Source organism: Propithecus coquereli, unplaced genomic scaffold (assembly GCF_000956105.1).
Source record: "Propithecus coquereli isolate 6110/MARCELLA unplaced genomic scaffold, Pcoq_1.0 Scaffold59, whole genome shotgun sequence".
Taxonomy (NCBI): domain Eukaryota; kingdom Metazoa; phylum Chordata; class Mammalia; order Primates; family Indriidae; genus Propithecus; species Propithecus coquereli.
Window position 1 is genome coordinate 2594549 of NW_012151840.1, and position 16240 is coordinate 2610788.

General features: G+C 50.6%; 2 protein-coding genes across 5 annotated transcripts in view; one reads left to right on the plus strand and one right to left on the minus strand.

The window, feature by feature from the left end:
- Nucleotides 1-4509, minus strand: part of HCN3 (hyperpolarization activated cyclic nucleotide gated potassium channel 3) — a 17489-nt gene extending 12980 nt beyond the window's left edge. Inside the window, exons 1-2 of the mRNA XM_012658732.1 lie at nt 4072-4509; nt 477-906 (exon numbers count right to left, since the gene is read on the minus strand). Of these exons, the coding sequence (XP_012514186.1) occupies nt 477-906; nt 4072-4349 (708 nt within the window). The 5' untranslated portion in view covers nt 4350-4509. The remainder of the gene's footprint in view (nt 1-476; nt 907-4071) is intronic.
- A 2442-nt stretch (nt 4510-6951) lies between these two features.
- CLK2 (CDC-like kinase 2) lies at nt 6952-15960 on the plus strand. 4 transcript variants are annotated; one of them, XM_012658734.1, is made up of 13 exons: nt 6952-7280; nt 8829-8998; nt 9678-9906; nt 10596-10683; nt 11036-11102; nt 11276-11392; nt 12193-12359; nt 13118-13212; nt 14047-14176; nt 14273-14355; nt 14523-14602; nt 14782-14872; nt 15424-15960. In XM_012658734.1, the coding sequence occupies exons 2-13, from the start codon at nt 8829-8831 to the stop codon at nt 15607-15609; spliced, it is 1503 nt and encodes a 500-aa protein (XP_012514188.1). In that variant the 5' UTR covers nt 6952-7280; the 3' UTR covers nt 15610-15960. The 4 variants fall into 4 exon arrangements, with proteins under 4 accessions (XP_012514188.1, XP_012514190.1, XP_012514191.1 ...); XM_012658736.1 differs by having other exon boundaries at nt 10599-10683; XM_012658737.1 differs by having other exon boundaries at nt 9681-9906.
- The last annotated feature ends 280 nt before the right edge of the window (nt 15961-16240 follow it).

Below are 16240 nucleotides of genomic sequence, written 5' to 3' on the forward strand. Positions count from 1 at the left end.
ATAATAATACTAATAGCTTATTTACTGAGAACTTATTATGTGCCAGACATCTTTCTAAGCGCTTTACATGTATTAACTCCTTACAACCTTATCATAGGTAAGTATATTTAACATTTTCACTTTATAGACAAGGACACTGACTCTTATATAGTAAATAATAAAACTGGGATCGGACCGCAGTCAATAAGATTGCAGATCCCACACTCTGTACCACTAAACTCTGCTGCCGGGAAGCTGAAACTCCAGCCTCTTCCACTTCCCTTCTTCCATCCAGCGTCCAACTAACTGTAAAGTGTTTGCCCAGGCCCCATCCCCTGAGCCCTTATTTTGTCCCTACTTCTGCCCGACCAACTTGGGAGGAAGCTCACCCACGGAAACCCCACTCATCCACCCCACCCCATAAAGTCACCAGAAGCCCCACCCATAGCACCATCTGGAGGAGTCTGCGAGCCCCCCGCCCCACCTCCCCGCCCCACCTCCTCCCACTGGTGTATGTAGCGGATGAGGCGGGAGAGGCGGAGCAGCCGCAGCAGGCTGAGGATCTTGGTGAACCGAACGATGCGCAGGGCCCGCGCTGTTTTGTAGACCTCAGCGTCCAGCCGTGGCTCTAGCTCCACCACCAGGAAGATGTAATCCACGGGGATAGAGGAGATGAGGTCAACCAGGAACCAGGTGCGCAGATAGCGCGTGCGGATGGCCCTTGGTGCCAGCAGGATCTCCGCGCCCTCCTCCACCACGATGCCCGTGCGGAAGTTGAGCACCAGATCCAGGAGGAAGAAAGTGTCAGAGAGGACGTTGAAGACGATCCAGGGTGGGGAGTTCTCCTCCTTGAAGAAAGTGATGCCCACGGGCAGTACAATGAGGTTCCCTACCATCAGGAGCAGCATGATGAGGTCCCAGTAAAACCTAAGGTGGGAGTGGGATGGGGAGTAAGACCATGTGATGTTTCACCAGCCACCAGACTGACAGAAGGTAGTCTGACACGGCCTTCAGACTACCGTGGGTGGGCAAGGACACAGAATAACAGAATGACCTTTTACAGTTGGTGGGAGTGTAAATTGGGACCACCATTTGGGAAAGTAGCTCAGCATTATCTAGCAAAGTTAAACATTAGCATTCCCTGCAACCCAGCAATTCCATTCCTAGGAATATACATACCCAAGGGAAACATGCACTCCAGGAGGTATATGAATGTGTATAGCAGCATTAACTTTGGGAAGAACACAAATGTCCATCAGTTGAAAAATGTAGATAAATAAGAGAAGTAGACAAACACACTGTGATATATTCATGACCTGGAATACTATACAGCCATGAAATCACCCAGCTACAGCTTCATTCAGCAATGCGCATGAATCTCACCTATTTAATGTTGAGCAACAATAGCAAGAACATAAGGATACATATTGACGATTCCACTGATACAAAGTTCAAAACCAGGCAAATCTAAACTACATTGTTTCAGGATTCACACAAAAGTGGTGAAACTATTTTTAAAAAGTAAGGCAATGAGCCAACGGTGGCTCACGCCTGTAATCCTAGCACTCTGGGAGGCCGAGGCGGGTGGATCGCTCAAGATCAGGAGTTCAAGACCAGCCTGAGCAAGAGCGAGACCCCCGTCTCTACTAAAAAATAGAAAGAAATGATCTGGACAACTAAAAATGTATGTATATACAGAAAAAATTAGCCCGGCATGGTGGCGCATGCCTGTAGCCCTAGCTACTTGGGAGGCTGAGGCAGGAGGATTGCTTGAGCCCAGGAGTCTGAGGTTGCTGTGAGCTAGGCTGACGCCACGGCACTCACTCTAGCCCGGGCAACAAAGCGAGACTCTGTCTCAAAAAAAAAAAAAAAGTAAGGCAATGAGTACCACAAAAGTTACAACAGTGGATTTGGGAAAGCAATGTGAGAGCACTAGGGGGGCTTCTACAGTGCTGGCAATGTAGTATCTCTTGACTTAGGTGGTTGTTACAGGAGAATTTACTTTGGAATTACTCTTTCACATACGCACACACTTATTAATACATCTATTATATATGATCTATCTTACCATTACTAAATATTTTAGAAGTTAAAAAAAAAAAAGCTAAAGTACCCTGTGCTAATCTCACAGCGTTGTTGAAAACATTACCCTGAGACAATAGATGTGACAGTGCTATGCAAGAACAAGTTGGTGTTACGACTCACCCACCCTTTGTCCCCAGATTTCTGAAAAGGTCACTGCTTCCCCCATCTCTGGCTCTCTGCTCATTCTAAGTCTAGGAACTCATGCCCTCCCCACCCTTCCCCACCACATTCCTCTTTCTATTGCAGTTGGACCCATGGACCCCATTCCTCTGCTGATCTGCTCATCCATGTCCCAGGGTGGGGTGGTCTATCCTGCCTCCTCTGAACTGAGCTCTCCAGGGATGCCCCTCTGCCCGCCACAGCACCTCAGACAGGGCTGCACATACAGAGATGCTCCACAGAAGATCCTGAGGCAGAGGCTTGAGCCCTGCATGCCTTTCTCCTCTAGCCTCCCTGTGCCCGCTGCAACTCTGGCTGAGCCCAGGCAAGGGCATGGGCAGAGGATAGCTACACTGCTGTGGCAGGGGCCATGGAAAGAAGAGGTCAGGAGGGAACTGTGTGAAGCCCTTATTCAGAGAGTATCACAGGATAATCTGAGGGACTCGATTACCTATGGTGGTTTTAATTCTAGGACACACCTAATCCCAGCATCAACCCAGGACTCAGCCCCTCCTGATTCTGACTGCAAAATCAATCTTTTCAGCCCCTGAAAGAAGCTTGGTGGTCTCCAAGTCCAGGCCTCCAGGAAGCCCCTCAGATTGTGTGCTTTCAATCAACAACAAACCCTCAACCCCCTCTTCCTTTCTTTCTTGGTTTGCTGAGGAGAAATCCTGTACTGCGAGATGCTGGGAGAGGGGAGGGAAAGAGGGTTTGCCTAGCCATAAGAGCATCTTCACAGCCTGACTCACAGGCGGTCACAAGCACGGCGGGTGATGCAGTAGAGAGGACGGAGAAAAAGCACAATCACATGGGGGGGTGGTACAGGGTTTCTGGGGATACATTTGAGGGTGAGCTGGAGGAGGGGAGGGAAATCCACAAGAGATTAGAAAAAGTGCACTGGTTGGGTGGGAAGAAGGCAGTAAAGAAGACAGGAGTGGAAGCAACAATGGGAGGAAGAGGGACATTTGGGGAGTGTGTATGTCTGTGGATTCAAGATAATGTCTGGGTGTGTGTTTCCAGGCTCTGGATTCACACCCCATTCTCTCTGCTTCTTTCGTTTCTCAGGTTAGGTTCTTTGCACACATCCCTGCCTCATCCAAAAGCTGTCCTTCATTTCCCCCAAGGACAGGGCTGCTCTCTTCCCCTAGCGACCTTGAGGGAGAGGTACAGCCTGATAGGGACTGTGAAATGGCCCCACCCCCATCCTCCATCCCTTCTCTTTGGGAGTCACCTGGGCGGTGGTCATGCCCCTGCTATATGGCCTCAATCGCTCCGAGTCCTGGCCCTGCCCCGCCGTACCAGCCTTCAGCACTAGGGACAGCGACCAGAGCTGAGGTCTGGACCCTCCAATCCCACCAGAGCCCCTGTTTTTCCTGGTAGCCTGTCATGCTGAACTAGGCAGGTACTGGGCGTGGGGGTGGGGGGTGGGAGATAGCGGTGCTCGGCTTCTCCCTCAGGCTGACCCCGAGCCTTGGGATATGATATAATTTCCCAGATCTACAGCAAGCAGGGCTAGAGGAGGCAGGGGTCCCAAACTCCAGTAGTCCCTCTGGTCCAGACAGGGTCTCGGTTTCCGGAAATGGGAAATCCAGGTCTCCGGAGATCTCCTGATGTCTGCTTGCCCCTTCCGGAGTCTCTATCCTGATAAGTGACGAAGGGCCTGCGGCCAGGGATACCCCTCCCACGAATTCCCAGGCTAGGTTAGGGGATGTGGCACTCCTGCCCATCTGGGGACCCCTGGGCCGGAAAGGAAAGTGACCCTGGAGGGTGAGGCGTGCCGGGTCCCCGTGTCGCTGTCCCCGAGGGTGGGATCTGTGCCCCACGCCCTCCCTGCTGGGCCCCCAATACCGGAAGTCGCTGTAGGGGTGGATGATCCAGGCCCCCGCTGACTTCACCCGCTCTTGCTCAATTTCCACTGCTTTGTGGCTGCCGAAAACCCGAAGGGAGAACTTGTTGACCGTGGGCTGAAGCAGCGTCCCGAGCTGCCTTCTCTTAGGCTCGGGCCGGAACCTGGGGATCCGATCTGAGGCCGCGGTCCCAGGCGCGGGAGCAGCGGGAGGCACCGCCTCCAGCCCAGGGGTCGCCCCTTCGCTGGCCCCTGCCGCCGGCCGCTGCTCCGCCTCCATGTCGTCCGCCCGCTTACACGCTTGGCCTCCTAGATCCCGCTGTGGCCATAAGGGACCCCCGACCCATTCGGAGTAGGAGCCGGCGCAGCCCAGCGGGCTCGTAGCGTAGGCGTCGTAGGTTGGGAACTGCCGGCGCGCGGGGCGGAGGGGGTGTGTGCGACAGACTGGCTGGCGCGCGGCGGGCGGGCTGCGCTGCGCCCCCTGGCGAGGGCCGCGCGAAGTCTGCGCCTGGCGGCGGGGGCGGGGCCAATGAAGCCCGTCTCCTGGAAGGACTCCGAGATGGGTGTGGCTTAGCACAGGAAGGCGGTCCTCCCAGTGTAAGACGAGAAGGCGGGGAAGCGCAGCCAGAGCCAATGAGAAGGCGTGGCCTAGAGGCGAGAGTCTTTTATCGACTGACAGCCGGGGAGGTGGAGTCTCCTGCAAGTGGCGGGAAAACCAGACACAGGTTGTAGCTCCTGGGACTTGGGAGGGCAAGGGATTGGGGAGATCAATGGAAGAAGTGGGGAATGGCTTTTGAGACTGTTCTTCCCCACCATCGCCCATGAACTTCTGTCCTGCTGATTCCATATTCTCTCATATTCCTCTCTTCTGATCTCCTCCAAGCTGCTTCCCCTGGTACTTAATTTCCTAATTCATTCTGTCAACCTTCACCAAGTGCGACTCTGCCCGTCCCTGAGTGGACGCTGAGGATACGAAAATGAGTACGAAAGTTATAGCTGTAAAGCCACTGCTCATCTGTGCCCAAGGACAGACCAGAGAACAAGTAAATTACACTGCTATATGATGTTAAGTGTAATAAATATCACAAATTCTTCCCTTCATCTCCAATTCTTATTGCCACTGCCTTGTTTCAAGCCTTCAGCATTTTTTCACCGAAATTACTTCAGAAGCCTCTAAATGAGTCTCCAACCTCTCCCAGCCCAATTCTTTTTCCATTCTCTGCCAGTTTCCTTTCTAAAATCCAAATGTAGCTATATCACTTGCTTGAAGTCCTTCAAACTTCTCCATCTTCTATAACAGTGGTCCCCAGCCTTTTTGGTACCAGGGATCAGTTTCATGGAAGAGAGTTTTTCCACGCACCGGGGTGGGGAGGGAGGCGGAGCTCAGGCGGTGATGCCAGCAATGGGGAGGAGCTGTAAATACAGATGAAGCTTCGCTCACTCTCCTGCTGTTCATCTCCTGCTGTGCTGTGCAGCCCGGTTCCTCAGTTACATGGAAGACAATTTGGGGGGGAGGGGCGCTAGAGGGGTGGGAGGCGGAGCTCTGCAGCCTGGTTTCTAACAGGCCATCTGACTGGTCCGCTGCCCGGAGGTTGGGGACCACAGTTCTATAGGACTACATTTAAGCTCCTTAGCATGACGTACAATACCCTACAAAATCTGGACCTACTTTCAACAATCTCTTCTGACAGCCCCTCTCTTGAAAGCCAGAGCCCCAATCATTCTGAAATACTTTGTTCTGCCTTGTCTTCAGGGCTTTGCAAATATTTTCTCTGCCTGGCATTCTTCCAATTCACTTTCCAACAATTGGTTTAGTTCTCATTTCCTGTAGGAAACCTAGAAACACATTTCTAACTCTCCTTTCCCCAGGTAAAGTCTAGTCTAGAGATTTCTTTCCTTCTTTTTTTTTTTTTTGAGACAGGGTCTCACTGTCACCTGGGCTAGAGTGCATTGGCGTCATAATTGCTCACTGCAACCTCAAACTTCTGGGCTCAAGCGATCGTACTGCCTCAGCTTCCTAAATAGCTGGGACTACAGGTGCACACCACCACACCCAGCTAATTTTTCTATCTTTTTTGTAGAGACAGGGTCTCGCTCTTGCTCAGGGTGGTCTCGAACTCCTGGTCTCAAGGGATCCTCCCGACTTGGCCTCCCAATGTGTTAGGATTACAGGTGTGAGCCACCACGCACGGCCACCTGACCATTTCTCAATTCCTTCTATAGAGTCTCCATTTCTGGTTTGCCTCAAGGTCTCTGCTCCCTATTGTTTTAAAGATTCAGTAAAATCACACTTCTCATACTTCATGTTAAAGCACATAGATACCAGTTCTCAAATGATTCCCCCTTTTTCAGCACCGGATTCTCCATCCTCCATTATTCAAACGTTCCTCCAGGGCCATGTCCCTGTCCCCACACGTGCATAACTTTTGTTCAGGACAAAGGTGGGATCCTCTTTGTGCCTGGGTTAGGTAAGCGAATTTTTTTTCTCTTCTTCTTAATATTTTTCAATCCTCTGATAATTGTTTTAAGAAACTGTTATTTTCAGGCTATGCAGGAGAATCAGACTTCACCATCAAGCCTCTCTAAAGTCAGGTTTGCGGGGCAGCAACACTCTGTAAATGACAATCCTTCCTTTTAAACCTCCGAACCTAAGTAAGCCACACAAGTCTCCATGAAAAAAGTAAAAGACTGAGGAAGGATGGGATATGACAGGAGGCGGGGAGCAGAAGCCTTGGTAGGCGTCTAGCGCGTCCCCGCGGACCCTCCACACCCTCGTGAACTTCCGCCCCCTGCACCACCCGAGATCTGACAGGAGGACGCCCGCGAGCTACGTGAGCACGTGGTTGTGCGCGCAGTCCTGGGGGCGGAGCTCAGGGGTAGCTGGGAAGCGACGCAGGTCGTGCGTGCGTGCGTACGTGCTCGCTCACGGCGGTGGCGGCGGAGCGGAGAGGCCAGAGCCGGAGACCGAGCTGGGATCGGGCCCCGGGCGGGGGCGGTGCGAGTGCCGCCGAGCGGATCTTAGGGGCGGGGATTGAGCCGGGGCGGGCGGGACTGGAGCGGAACCCGGGAACGGGGCGGGAGGTCCCAGGGTTCCGGGTTGGGGGGGTGGAGCCGCACTTCGTCGCCGCGGGGGTGCCGGGACTCCGGCCGCAGTGCCGCCGCCATCACGGACTTCCTGTGGGACAAGCGCACGGGCCTCGCCGCCAGAACGGTGAGCGCGCGGGCTGGCTGGCCGCGGGCCCGAGCGGAAAGATGGCGACCGCGGAGCGGGCGGGGATAGGATTGCATTGGGGGCAAGGGACGGGGGCGAGATTAAGGGAGGAGGAGTATGAGACCTGCGAAGCGGCAGAGTAGGGAGATGAGGGGAAAGGTGGTTGGCCTGCCTTATATATATTCAGGAAGACCTGTAGGAAATTTGGGAGGAGCCAAAGTAGGAAAAGGGGTGACAAGAGTAGGGATAAGAGGTTCCAGAGATGCCAAAGAGCGGAATTTCAAAGTTGGACCAAGGGGTGTAATCAGCTGGAGAGGGGGAAGACACCACCGTGTCACTTGGAGCATGCAGGAGTTTGACTTGAGGAGTTAGTTCTGGATTTTCTGAGTAAGAAAGAAAAAAAAATTTTAGCAGTTGGGAAAGGCGAGCTATAGATGCTTTTGGGGGGCAAGGCCTGTGAGGCACTTTGATGTCATTATGTATGTGGTGAGATGGCATTTATGCGGCTCTGCTAATCAGGGTCGAATTACCTGGGAGACTTTTGTGCTTATATCTTCTTGGTTTTCTACCAACTCAGTTAGGCCAGGAATGATCAAACATCACATTCCTCAATTTGAGGAGGTTGGGAAGAAGTGGCCCAAAATGGGAGCCAGACGTTGGAGTCATTAAGCGTTTTACACACCTAATCGTCACCCCCGCCAAGGGCCTGTTTCATTTCATTCTGCCTTACCTTACTATTCTCATCTTCCTGGATTGTGACAGTGATTTCTCTCTGATTTTTTTCCTTGAAGAAAAAAAAGGATTCATGAACCATGCCGTTCAAATTCCATTAACTGGAAGGTGGCCAGCGCTCAGCCAAGTAGGGCTGATATTAATTAAAAACCAGTTATTCTCTACTTGCTAAGCATAAGAGGGGAGGGGCCAGATGGGAGGCTGACTGTAGTTTCGGGCCTACTATATTAAAACTTCTCAAGGGAGCTTTGGCCAGAGATGTGACAGATCATTAAGATAGTTCAAGAGGCCAGACCCAGGAACTTGCTAGTATTTTAGATTTACCTGGTATATGCAAAAACCTGGCAAGCTGGATTCCTGACACTGATGGTCTAATTGGGGAGATAAGACACACTTTTAATGACTGTAATATAACTGTAAACTAAAACTTCATTCTACTGACTTGTAAGGAACTTAGCATAACACAGATATCTATACTTTAGGTCCCAGCCAGGAATGAACTTTGGCAGTCTCCATCAGTCACACACTCCCACTTGTAGTGAGATGTGTCTCAGACCTAAAGGTCTTCATGGAGCCATGTTTGAAGAAAATCAGGGTAGAGCATTTGAACTAAGTGGTCAGTAATGGGTGGGGGCTTTATAGAGTTTTCAACTAGAGTTAGTAGTTGAGTATATACTCCAACAAAGAGAAATTGTAAGCACAGAGGAAGACTGAGGAAGTTGAAAGCAGCTTAGTATTTGGAGCAGCCAGTCCTTGGAGGAAACTTCTGAAAACTCAGAGCTTTTTCTACTATCTCCACTTTTCTTTCCCTTTCAGATGCCTCATCCCCGAAGGTACCATTCCTCAGAGCGAGGCAGCCGGGGGAGTTATCATGAACACTATCGGAGCCGAAAGCATAAGCGACGAAGAAGTCGCTCTTGGTCAAGTAGCAGTGACCGGACACGACGTCGCCGGTGGGAAGACAGCTACCATGTTCGTTCCCGGAGGTGAATATTTGTTGTTTACATGTTGAGGGCGTTGTGCTAAGCAGCTGGCTGAAGGTAATATTCAGTGGGTAACAAAATAAGCCGTTTGTGCTACAATGTTAAGAGTTATCGTAAAGGAAGTACATAGTGAGGGACTGAGAACATACCCAGAGGGTTTGGTTGGGGTTGGAGCAGGATGTGACATCTAAGCTTGTCTGGAGGACAAGTAGGAGTCAAGTGAGAGAAGTGTTTGGGCAGAGGGAACGTATGTGCAAAGGCCTGGGAGCTAGAGGTCAACTAAATGAGCTAATAGATAAGACGAAACTAGGTTTGTGTAGTTTTAATATTTTAGCGGCACGTTCAATGGGCCGGTGTTTATAGCAAGGCTGGATTTCAGTCAGGAACACTTGAGAAAGAAATGGCTCTTTGACCCTCACTGGAGGGGAGGAAGAAGCCCCCAGAGGGAGTGGTTCTGCAAATGCCTTTTCAGAGGTCCTAGTGACATGCTGGTGTGGGAATTCTCTGTGCTTTCTTACCTCGCTTGTCTTGTCTTTGGTCCTCTTGGAGTGAGTCAGTGAATGTCTTAGAGCAATTTTTCTAGCATTACTCTTTGTCCTCACTGAGACAGGACCTCGTCACATGGTGTGGCAGGGAATGTGGCCTAAACAGATGCACCTAATGGTTGTTCATTGTCCAACAGCAGCTATGATGACCGTTCATCGGACCGGAGGGTGTATGACCGGCGATACTGTGGCAGCTACAGGCGCAATGACTACAGCCGGGATCGGGGAGAGGCCTACTATGACACAGACTATCGGCATTCCTATGACTATCAGCGGGAGAACAGCAGTTACCGCAGCCAGCGCAGCAGCCGGAGGAAGCACAGACGGCGGAGGAGGCGCAGCCGGACATTCAGCTGCTCCTCTTCGGTGAGTGCTAACCCAGGCCCTTATTGTCCCCACTCTTTAGGCCCTCTAGGACTCTGGTAAGTAAGAAGTGTCCTTGTTCTCAGCTGAGCATTGGGGCATGAACATTGAGGTGGGCACTGAGTCTGTCTACTGTCTTGGAAGCTCGCCGACTCTTCAAGGCCCCAGGAATCTGCTTTGGAGATGGTTGGGCACGGAGCATTTGTGACCCCCAGTGCCCTCCTTGGCATGCTGGGCTTACCATGTTGGGAGCAGCTCCTCTGCCCCAGCGGCCTCCACTCTTAAATGGGGACCTTGCTTGTGAACTGCCTTTCTCCCCCAAGCCCTGGGCTCTGTGGCCCCCTTGGCAGGCAGGCTTGGGTGGGGGCAAGGGGAGATCTGTGCCCACCCAGAAGGGCATTTTGTAGAGCATGGGGTTGTGGGTGACATTGGCAACGACACCACTTCTCTGCTCCGCCCGTGCCTCTCCCTGTCCCATTTTGGGTTTGGGGACTTGGAATTGTGTGCCGCTCTCTCTTCTCACACCGATCCGCCTTACTGCATCTGACGTGTTCCCTTCCACTGTCCCCCATCATCGTCTGTCCCCCCTGGCTGGGCGCCTGTGACCGGTGACCCCTCCACCACCCACCCCGCATCCCTCCGGCCCCCGCTCCGGCACCTGGCTTGCTCCGACCCCCCCCGCCCCCCGACAGCAGCACAGCAGCCGGAGAGCCAAGAGTGTAGAGGACGACGCTGAGGGCCACCTCATCTACCACGTCGGGGACTGGCTACAAGAGCGATGTACAAGCCAAATCGTAACAATCCTATAGCCTGTAATGGTCCCATAGCCATCCTAACGTCCCAAGCGAACCCAAGTCACAGCCTCTTTTGCCTTTTCTCAGTGGTGTTGTTTATCTGGGTGGTTTGAGTTGCTGTTGAGAATTGACCTCTGTTGTCCACTCCCAGCTCTCATGGCCCCTGGGTTAAAGGTGGTGGGAATCACACAGGGGTTTTCTTCCCCTATGATCATCTGTATCTGTTCCCCTTCCTTCATCTCCACACCCCAGGTTGCTGTACCCCTTTTTCTTCCAACTCAGCTCATTCCCCACCTTCTCTCCCTCCCTCTCCCCGACCCTGCTCTCTTTCGTTTCAGATGAAATTGTAAGCACCTTAGGAGAGGGGACGTTTGGCCGAGTTGTACAATGTGTCGACCATCGCAGGTAACTGTCAGCCCCCTCCCTCCTCCACACCTGCTAGGCATAAAGAGGTGGTGAGGGTTATCTGTGGCTTTTTTGCTCACTAGCCAAAGGCAGGATTTCTTAGTCTACATGCAGCCCTGTTCGATTTGCCATGTTCTTGAGAACCCAGCAAAACCTCTCTTGCCAACCTACAGGGGTGGGGCTCGAGTTGCCCTGAAGATCATTAAGAATGTGGAGAAGTACAAGGAAGCAGCTCGACTTGAAATCAACGTGCTGGAGAAAATCAACGAGAAGGACCCTGACAACAAGAAGTAAGCAAGCAAAGGAGTACGTGGGGAGTCGGGGAGGCTCCACCCTACACAAGAGAGACTCCCAGACCTGGGTTAGGCAGGCAGGGGAGTCCTAGACTTTCTCATCCATTCATCTTTTGTTTGTCATCTTAGAGCAGTAGAACCTCAGGGCAGGAAGGAAGGCCTGTGGCATTCTCTGATCCATTCCCCCTTGTTTTCAGGGCAGTTAGATTGCTCTGCAGTTTGACCCCAGTCCACAGTAGCTTCTGTAGAGACATACCTTGGACATGGCCCTAGGACTGAGCATCAACATCTTCATCAAAAAAATGAATTAAGCTTTTGTATCTAGAACTATGTTGATGAGGCCACAGATATTTATACAGTAATATATGGTTCACATACATTCACAGGCCAAAAATAGAATAAGAGCATTAAGCAGAGACATGAGGACAATAAGTATAAACATGAGCCCAGCGATGGCTGTTGATGAGGGAATTTCAGGAGTTGGGCTAGAATTGGGGTTTAGGAGTGCCAGTTTGATTCAGGGTCCATGCTGTTTGGAGCTCGGCGCTTAATAGCTCTTTAGTAAATAATGTTTTGAACTATTTAAAATGTTGCAAAAAAAAAAGTTTTAAAGCTTGGCAGGTAGTACCTCTCTTCTTGGGTCTGGCAGAAAGGCCATTCCCTAGCTAAACTGAATTTTGTTGGTAATACTAGCCAGCATGTTTTTACATTTGGCCTAGGTAGTCCTCCCTTGTTGGAGGGGTGGTGGGCAGATGGGAGCTCATCAGACATCCCCCTTCCCCCATCTCTTTTCCCAGCCTCTGTGTCCAGATGTTTGACTGGTTTGACTACCATGGCCACATGTGTATCTCCTTTGAGCTTCTGGGCCTTAGCACCTTCGATTTCCTCAAAGACAACAACTACCTGCCCTACCCTATCCACCAAGTGCGCCACATGGCCTTCCAGCTGTGCCAGGCCGTCAAGTGTGAGTGGGGTGGGGCTGAGGCGGACTCTGGGGCAGATCCTTCCCTTCATTGGACCTCTTCTGTCTCAGTTGTGCACTGGTGAAGTCCCTAAACAGTCAACACTCTATTAACTGTAGTTCTTTACTGTCACCTTGACATCTCTTCTGACTTAACTCTCTGACTGATGTCTTCATCGTCACTGATTGCTCTTACTCTACACCCAAGCTAGCAGGAGGGCTGGAAGAGAAAGCCTTTTGAATCAAAGCACTTCAATTACTTCCTTTTTCCCTCCCTCTCCATGCTTGGGAAAGCATCAGTCAGACAGCAAACAGATGAAAATGCATTCCTCAGGCTAGAGTTTTACATTTGTCTGAGATGAGATGTTCTTCATTCATAGCAAAGCAGATGGGAACATGGAGTAGTTCAGCTAAGGGGCCAGGCAGGAAGTCTAGACAAATACATAGTTCCTCTTGAGTCTTCACAGCAATAACAGTTTCACAGAATTGAGTTCAGACTCTCAGACATAAGTGTGTCAAAGCCAGTACAAAACTACAACCCAAAGCAAACTATCTCTTTATTTTTATAGCAATTGACATACATATGTATCTTCCATTATCAAGAGTAGGGCTTCTTAGACCAGGCATTTCATTTAGATGTAGTGCAGAAAGCAGCCCTAGTGATTGTGGACCTGCCTCCTCACCAGCTTTGCTGGGGGGTCATTTGGTACCAGTTAGCTCTGGCCACCTGACCAAGGCTGACCTGGTCTTCTCCCTTACAGTCCTCCATGATAACAAGCTGACACATACGGACCTCAAGCCTGAAAATATTCTGTTTGTGAATTCAGACTATGAGCTCACCTACAACCTAGAGAAGGTAAGATGGACAAGGTCTGCACCTTAGCCAGTGGGAGGCTGGCAGCTGGGCCACCTTGCCTTTTACTCAGCCCTTTCTGTCCGTCCTTTCACTTCTTTCTCCCACATTTTCTCCCTGTCTGGCTCCAACTGTGTAAAACCAGAGTATCAGAATAAGTTGAGAGATTTAAGAAGACTTAAATTGGAAGAGAACTTAGAAGGGACCTCTAAATAACTTTCCAATAGAGTGAAAATGCTTTTCAGGATCTTAGTTCGAACTGCTTTCTATTTTTAGGTGTATATTTCTGTGAGGTAGGAAAGCTGGGCTCCCTTCACTACCTGGAGGTAATGGAGATCTCAGAGCTAAAGAAGCTCTCCTTCCCTTGACCCCTTTGCTACATGTTAGGTATTTTTAGAAAAACTGTATACCCATCTCTTCAGATACTTAGAAAGATGTATGCTATTCCATGATCATTCCTTCATCCTCTTGCTCTCTTACTCCTAAAGTACTGTTCTATATTTGAAGGAGGCCATAAAGCAGGAAATTTCCTGGGTTTGTGGGGGCAGGCAGGCAGGTCAGAGTTGTTTTTTTAAGGCTCAGAAGCCCTTTAAAAATCAGTGGTGGAAAATTAGCCGGGCATGGTGGCGCATGCCTGTAGTCCCAGCTACTCGGGAGGCTGAGGCAGGAGGATCACTTGAGACCAGGAGTTTGAGGTTGCTGTGAGCTAGGCTGACGCCACGGCACTCTACCCGGGGCAACACAGTGAGACTCTGTCTCAAAAAAAAAAAAAAAAAATCAGTGGTGGAATCTTGGTCCGGGGTATAGAGGTTCATTCTCTTCCTGCTTTGCTCCTAGAAGCGAGATGAGCGCAGTGTGAAGAGCACAGCTGTGCGGGTGGTAGACTTTGGTAGTGCCACCTTTGACCATGAGCACCATAGCACCATTGTCTCCACTCGCCACTACCGAGCCCCAGAGGTCATCCTTGGTAAGGGAGGGCAAGGCCGTTGGAGTGTGTGAGGTGATGGGGTGGGGTGGGCCTCCCTAAGCCTCATAACACCTTTTCCTTCCCATTCCCACCTAGAGTTGGGCTGGTCCCAGCCTTGTGATGTGTGGAGCATAGGCTGCATCATCTTTGAGTACTATGTTGGCTTTACCCTCTTCCAGGTAAGTTGTGGGGTATCTTAATTGACCACCCAGCATTCTTTTACCGGGTTTCTCTGTTGTCTGCTGAGGACTCGCCTGCTCACTCTTCCAAATTGCCAATCTTCCTGGCAGCTAGTCCTCAGCATCCCCTTCTCAGTCCCATACTTAGTTCTGTCTTTGTTTCCCAGACCCATGATAACAGAGAGCATCTAGCCATGATGGAAAGGATCTTGGGTCCTATCCCTTCCCGGATGATCCGAAAGACAAGGTGAACCTTGAATGGGAGGGACTTAACCCTTTTCCTTTTCTCTCCACAGAACTGGTCTGTTTCACATCATTTTCTTTTTCTTTGACACCTCCTGTCCCCCCCGTTACTCTCAGATGGGGAAATAAGGGAATTATAACAAGGAGAACCTTCTGATTCCTCAACCTCCCCTTCCCCTCTAGAAAACAGAAATATTTTTATCGGGGTCGTCTGGATTGGGATGAGAACACGTCAGCTGGGAGCTACGTTCGTGAGAACTGCAAACCACTGCGGGTGAGCCAGGCTGGGGATAAATAGTGCCCACTACCCAGAGGTCACTTCTTTCTTAAGGTGGTTTGCCCCTAGAATGCTCTTCACAAGCAGAGGGTTAGGAAGGGAGGGGAGGACAACTGCAAGAAGACATCTTTGGTCAATAGAGGAAAGATAAAAGGGAGTGGTTTTGTGGAGGGAAGGAAGTTAGACAGCCTAACCTTGAGACAACCAGAGATCAAAGCAATGTCCTGGATTCTTTAGGTCAGACAGAAAAGAATAAACTACCTTTGAAGAGCTTACATTTTAATGAGGAGCTAAAGAAGATTCATGAAATTGACAAGGATATACAAGTAGAAAGAACTTTCAAAGAGTATGAAGGAGTAATTGTGCTAGTGGGAAGGTAGGTTGAGCTGTAATATCAGAAACATTGGTCATGGTGTGGTGGTAAGGTAGCATTCAAAGTGGTTGCAAGCAGAGCCTTGGTGCACCAAGATTGAAAGGTAGGGCCTTGAAGAAGAAGGCAGGATTTGTAAGGCATCCTGCCTCACCTTTTTCCTGCCCTCCTCCACCAGCGGTATCTGACCTCAGAGGCAGAGGAACACCACCAGCTCTTCGATCTGATTGAAAGCATGCTAGAGTATGAACCTGCTAAGCGGCTGACTTTGGGTGAAGCCCTTCAGCATCCTTTCTTCGCCCGCCTTCGGGCTGAGCCACCCAACTCCAAGTTGTGGGACTCCAGTCGGGATATCAGTCGGTGACGATCGGGCCCTGGGCCCCCCTGCATCTCTTATAGCAGTGGGTGTCCAGTCCAGGACACTGGTGCTTTTTTATACAAGAGAACAGAGCTGGAGCTCACTCCTTCCTCCTGGCTCTCTATATACCTGTGAATATGTGAAATAGTGTAAATATGACAGAACTTGTACCTATCACTTCAACCCCTGCCTTGTACATAATGCTGTTCCATCCACACTCTTTCCACCCTCACCTGCTCCCTCACATGGAGTTGGATGGGGGCAGAGTGAAGTAACCAGGTGACACCTACCCCGTATTTTATAAGGAATTTTGTACAGTCTTTGTGAAATAAAATGACGTGCTTCATCTGACCCCCATCCCTGGAGTTTGAGGTTTGGGCATACTAGCTAGGGTGGAGGGATGAGACGATTGGCACCCTTTCTGAGTTTTGGTATGAAAGGATTCCTCACCCTCCAAAATTGACCAGAGCTAGGCCACCGGTTTGTTCTACTTGTCCGCATTGCCATGTGGGAGGGTATTGATGGGTGGCGCAGCATTTCTGGCAGGTCAGGCTGGAGCAGGGTTATTATAAAGTGGCACATCTCTGACGTGGAATGAGGGCTGGGAAAGGGGTCTGACTCTTACAGCCATTAGGCT

Bases quoted from the DNA above. Each gene is read 5' to 3' on its own strand.
- CLK2 (XM_012658734.1), top strand. From the start codon at position 8,829: ATGCCTCATCCCCGAAGGTACCATTCCTCAGAGCGAGGCAGCCGGGGG. The intron at 11,103-11,275 runs GTAACTGTCAGC...GCCAACCTACAG, and splicing joins CAATGTGTCGACCATCGCAG to GGGTGGGGCTCGAGTTGCCC. The intron at 12,360-13,117 runs GTGAGTGGGGTG...TCTCCCTTACAG, and splicing joins GCTGTGCCAGGCCGTCAAGT to TCCTCCATGATAACAAGCTG.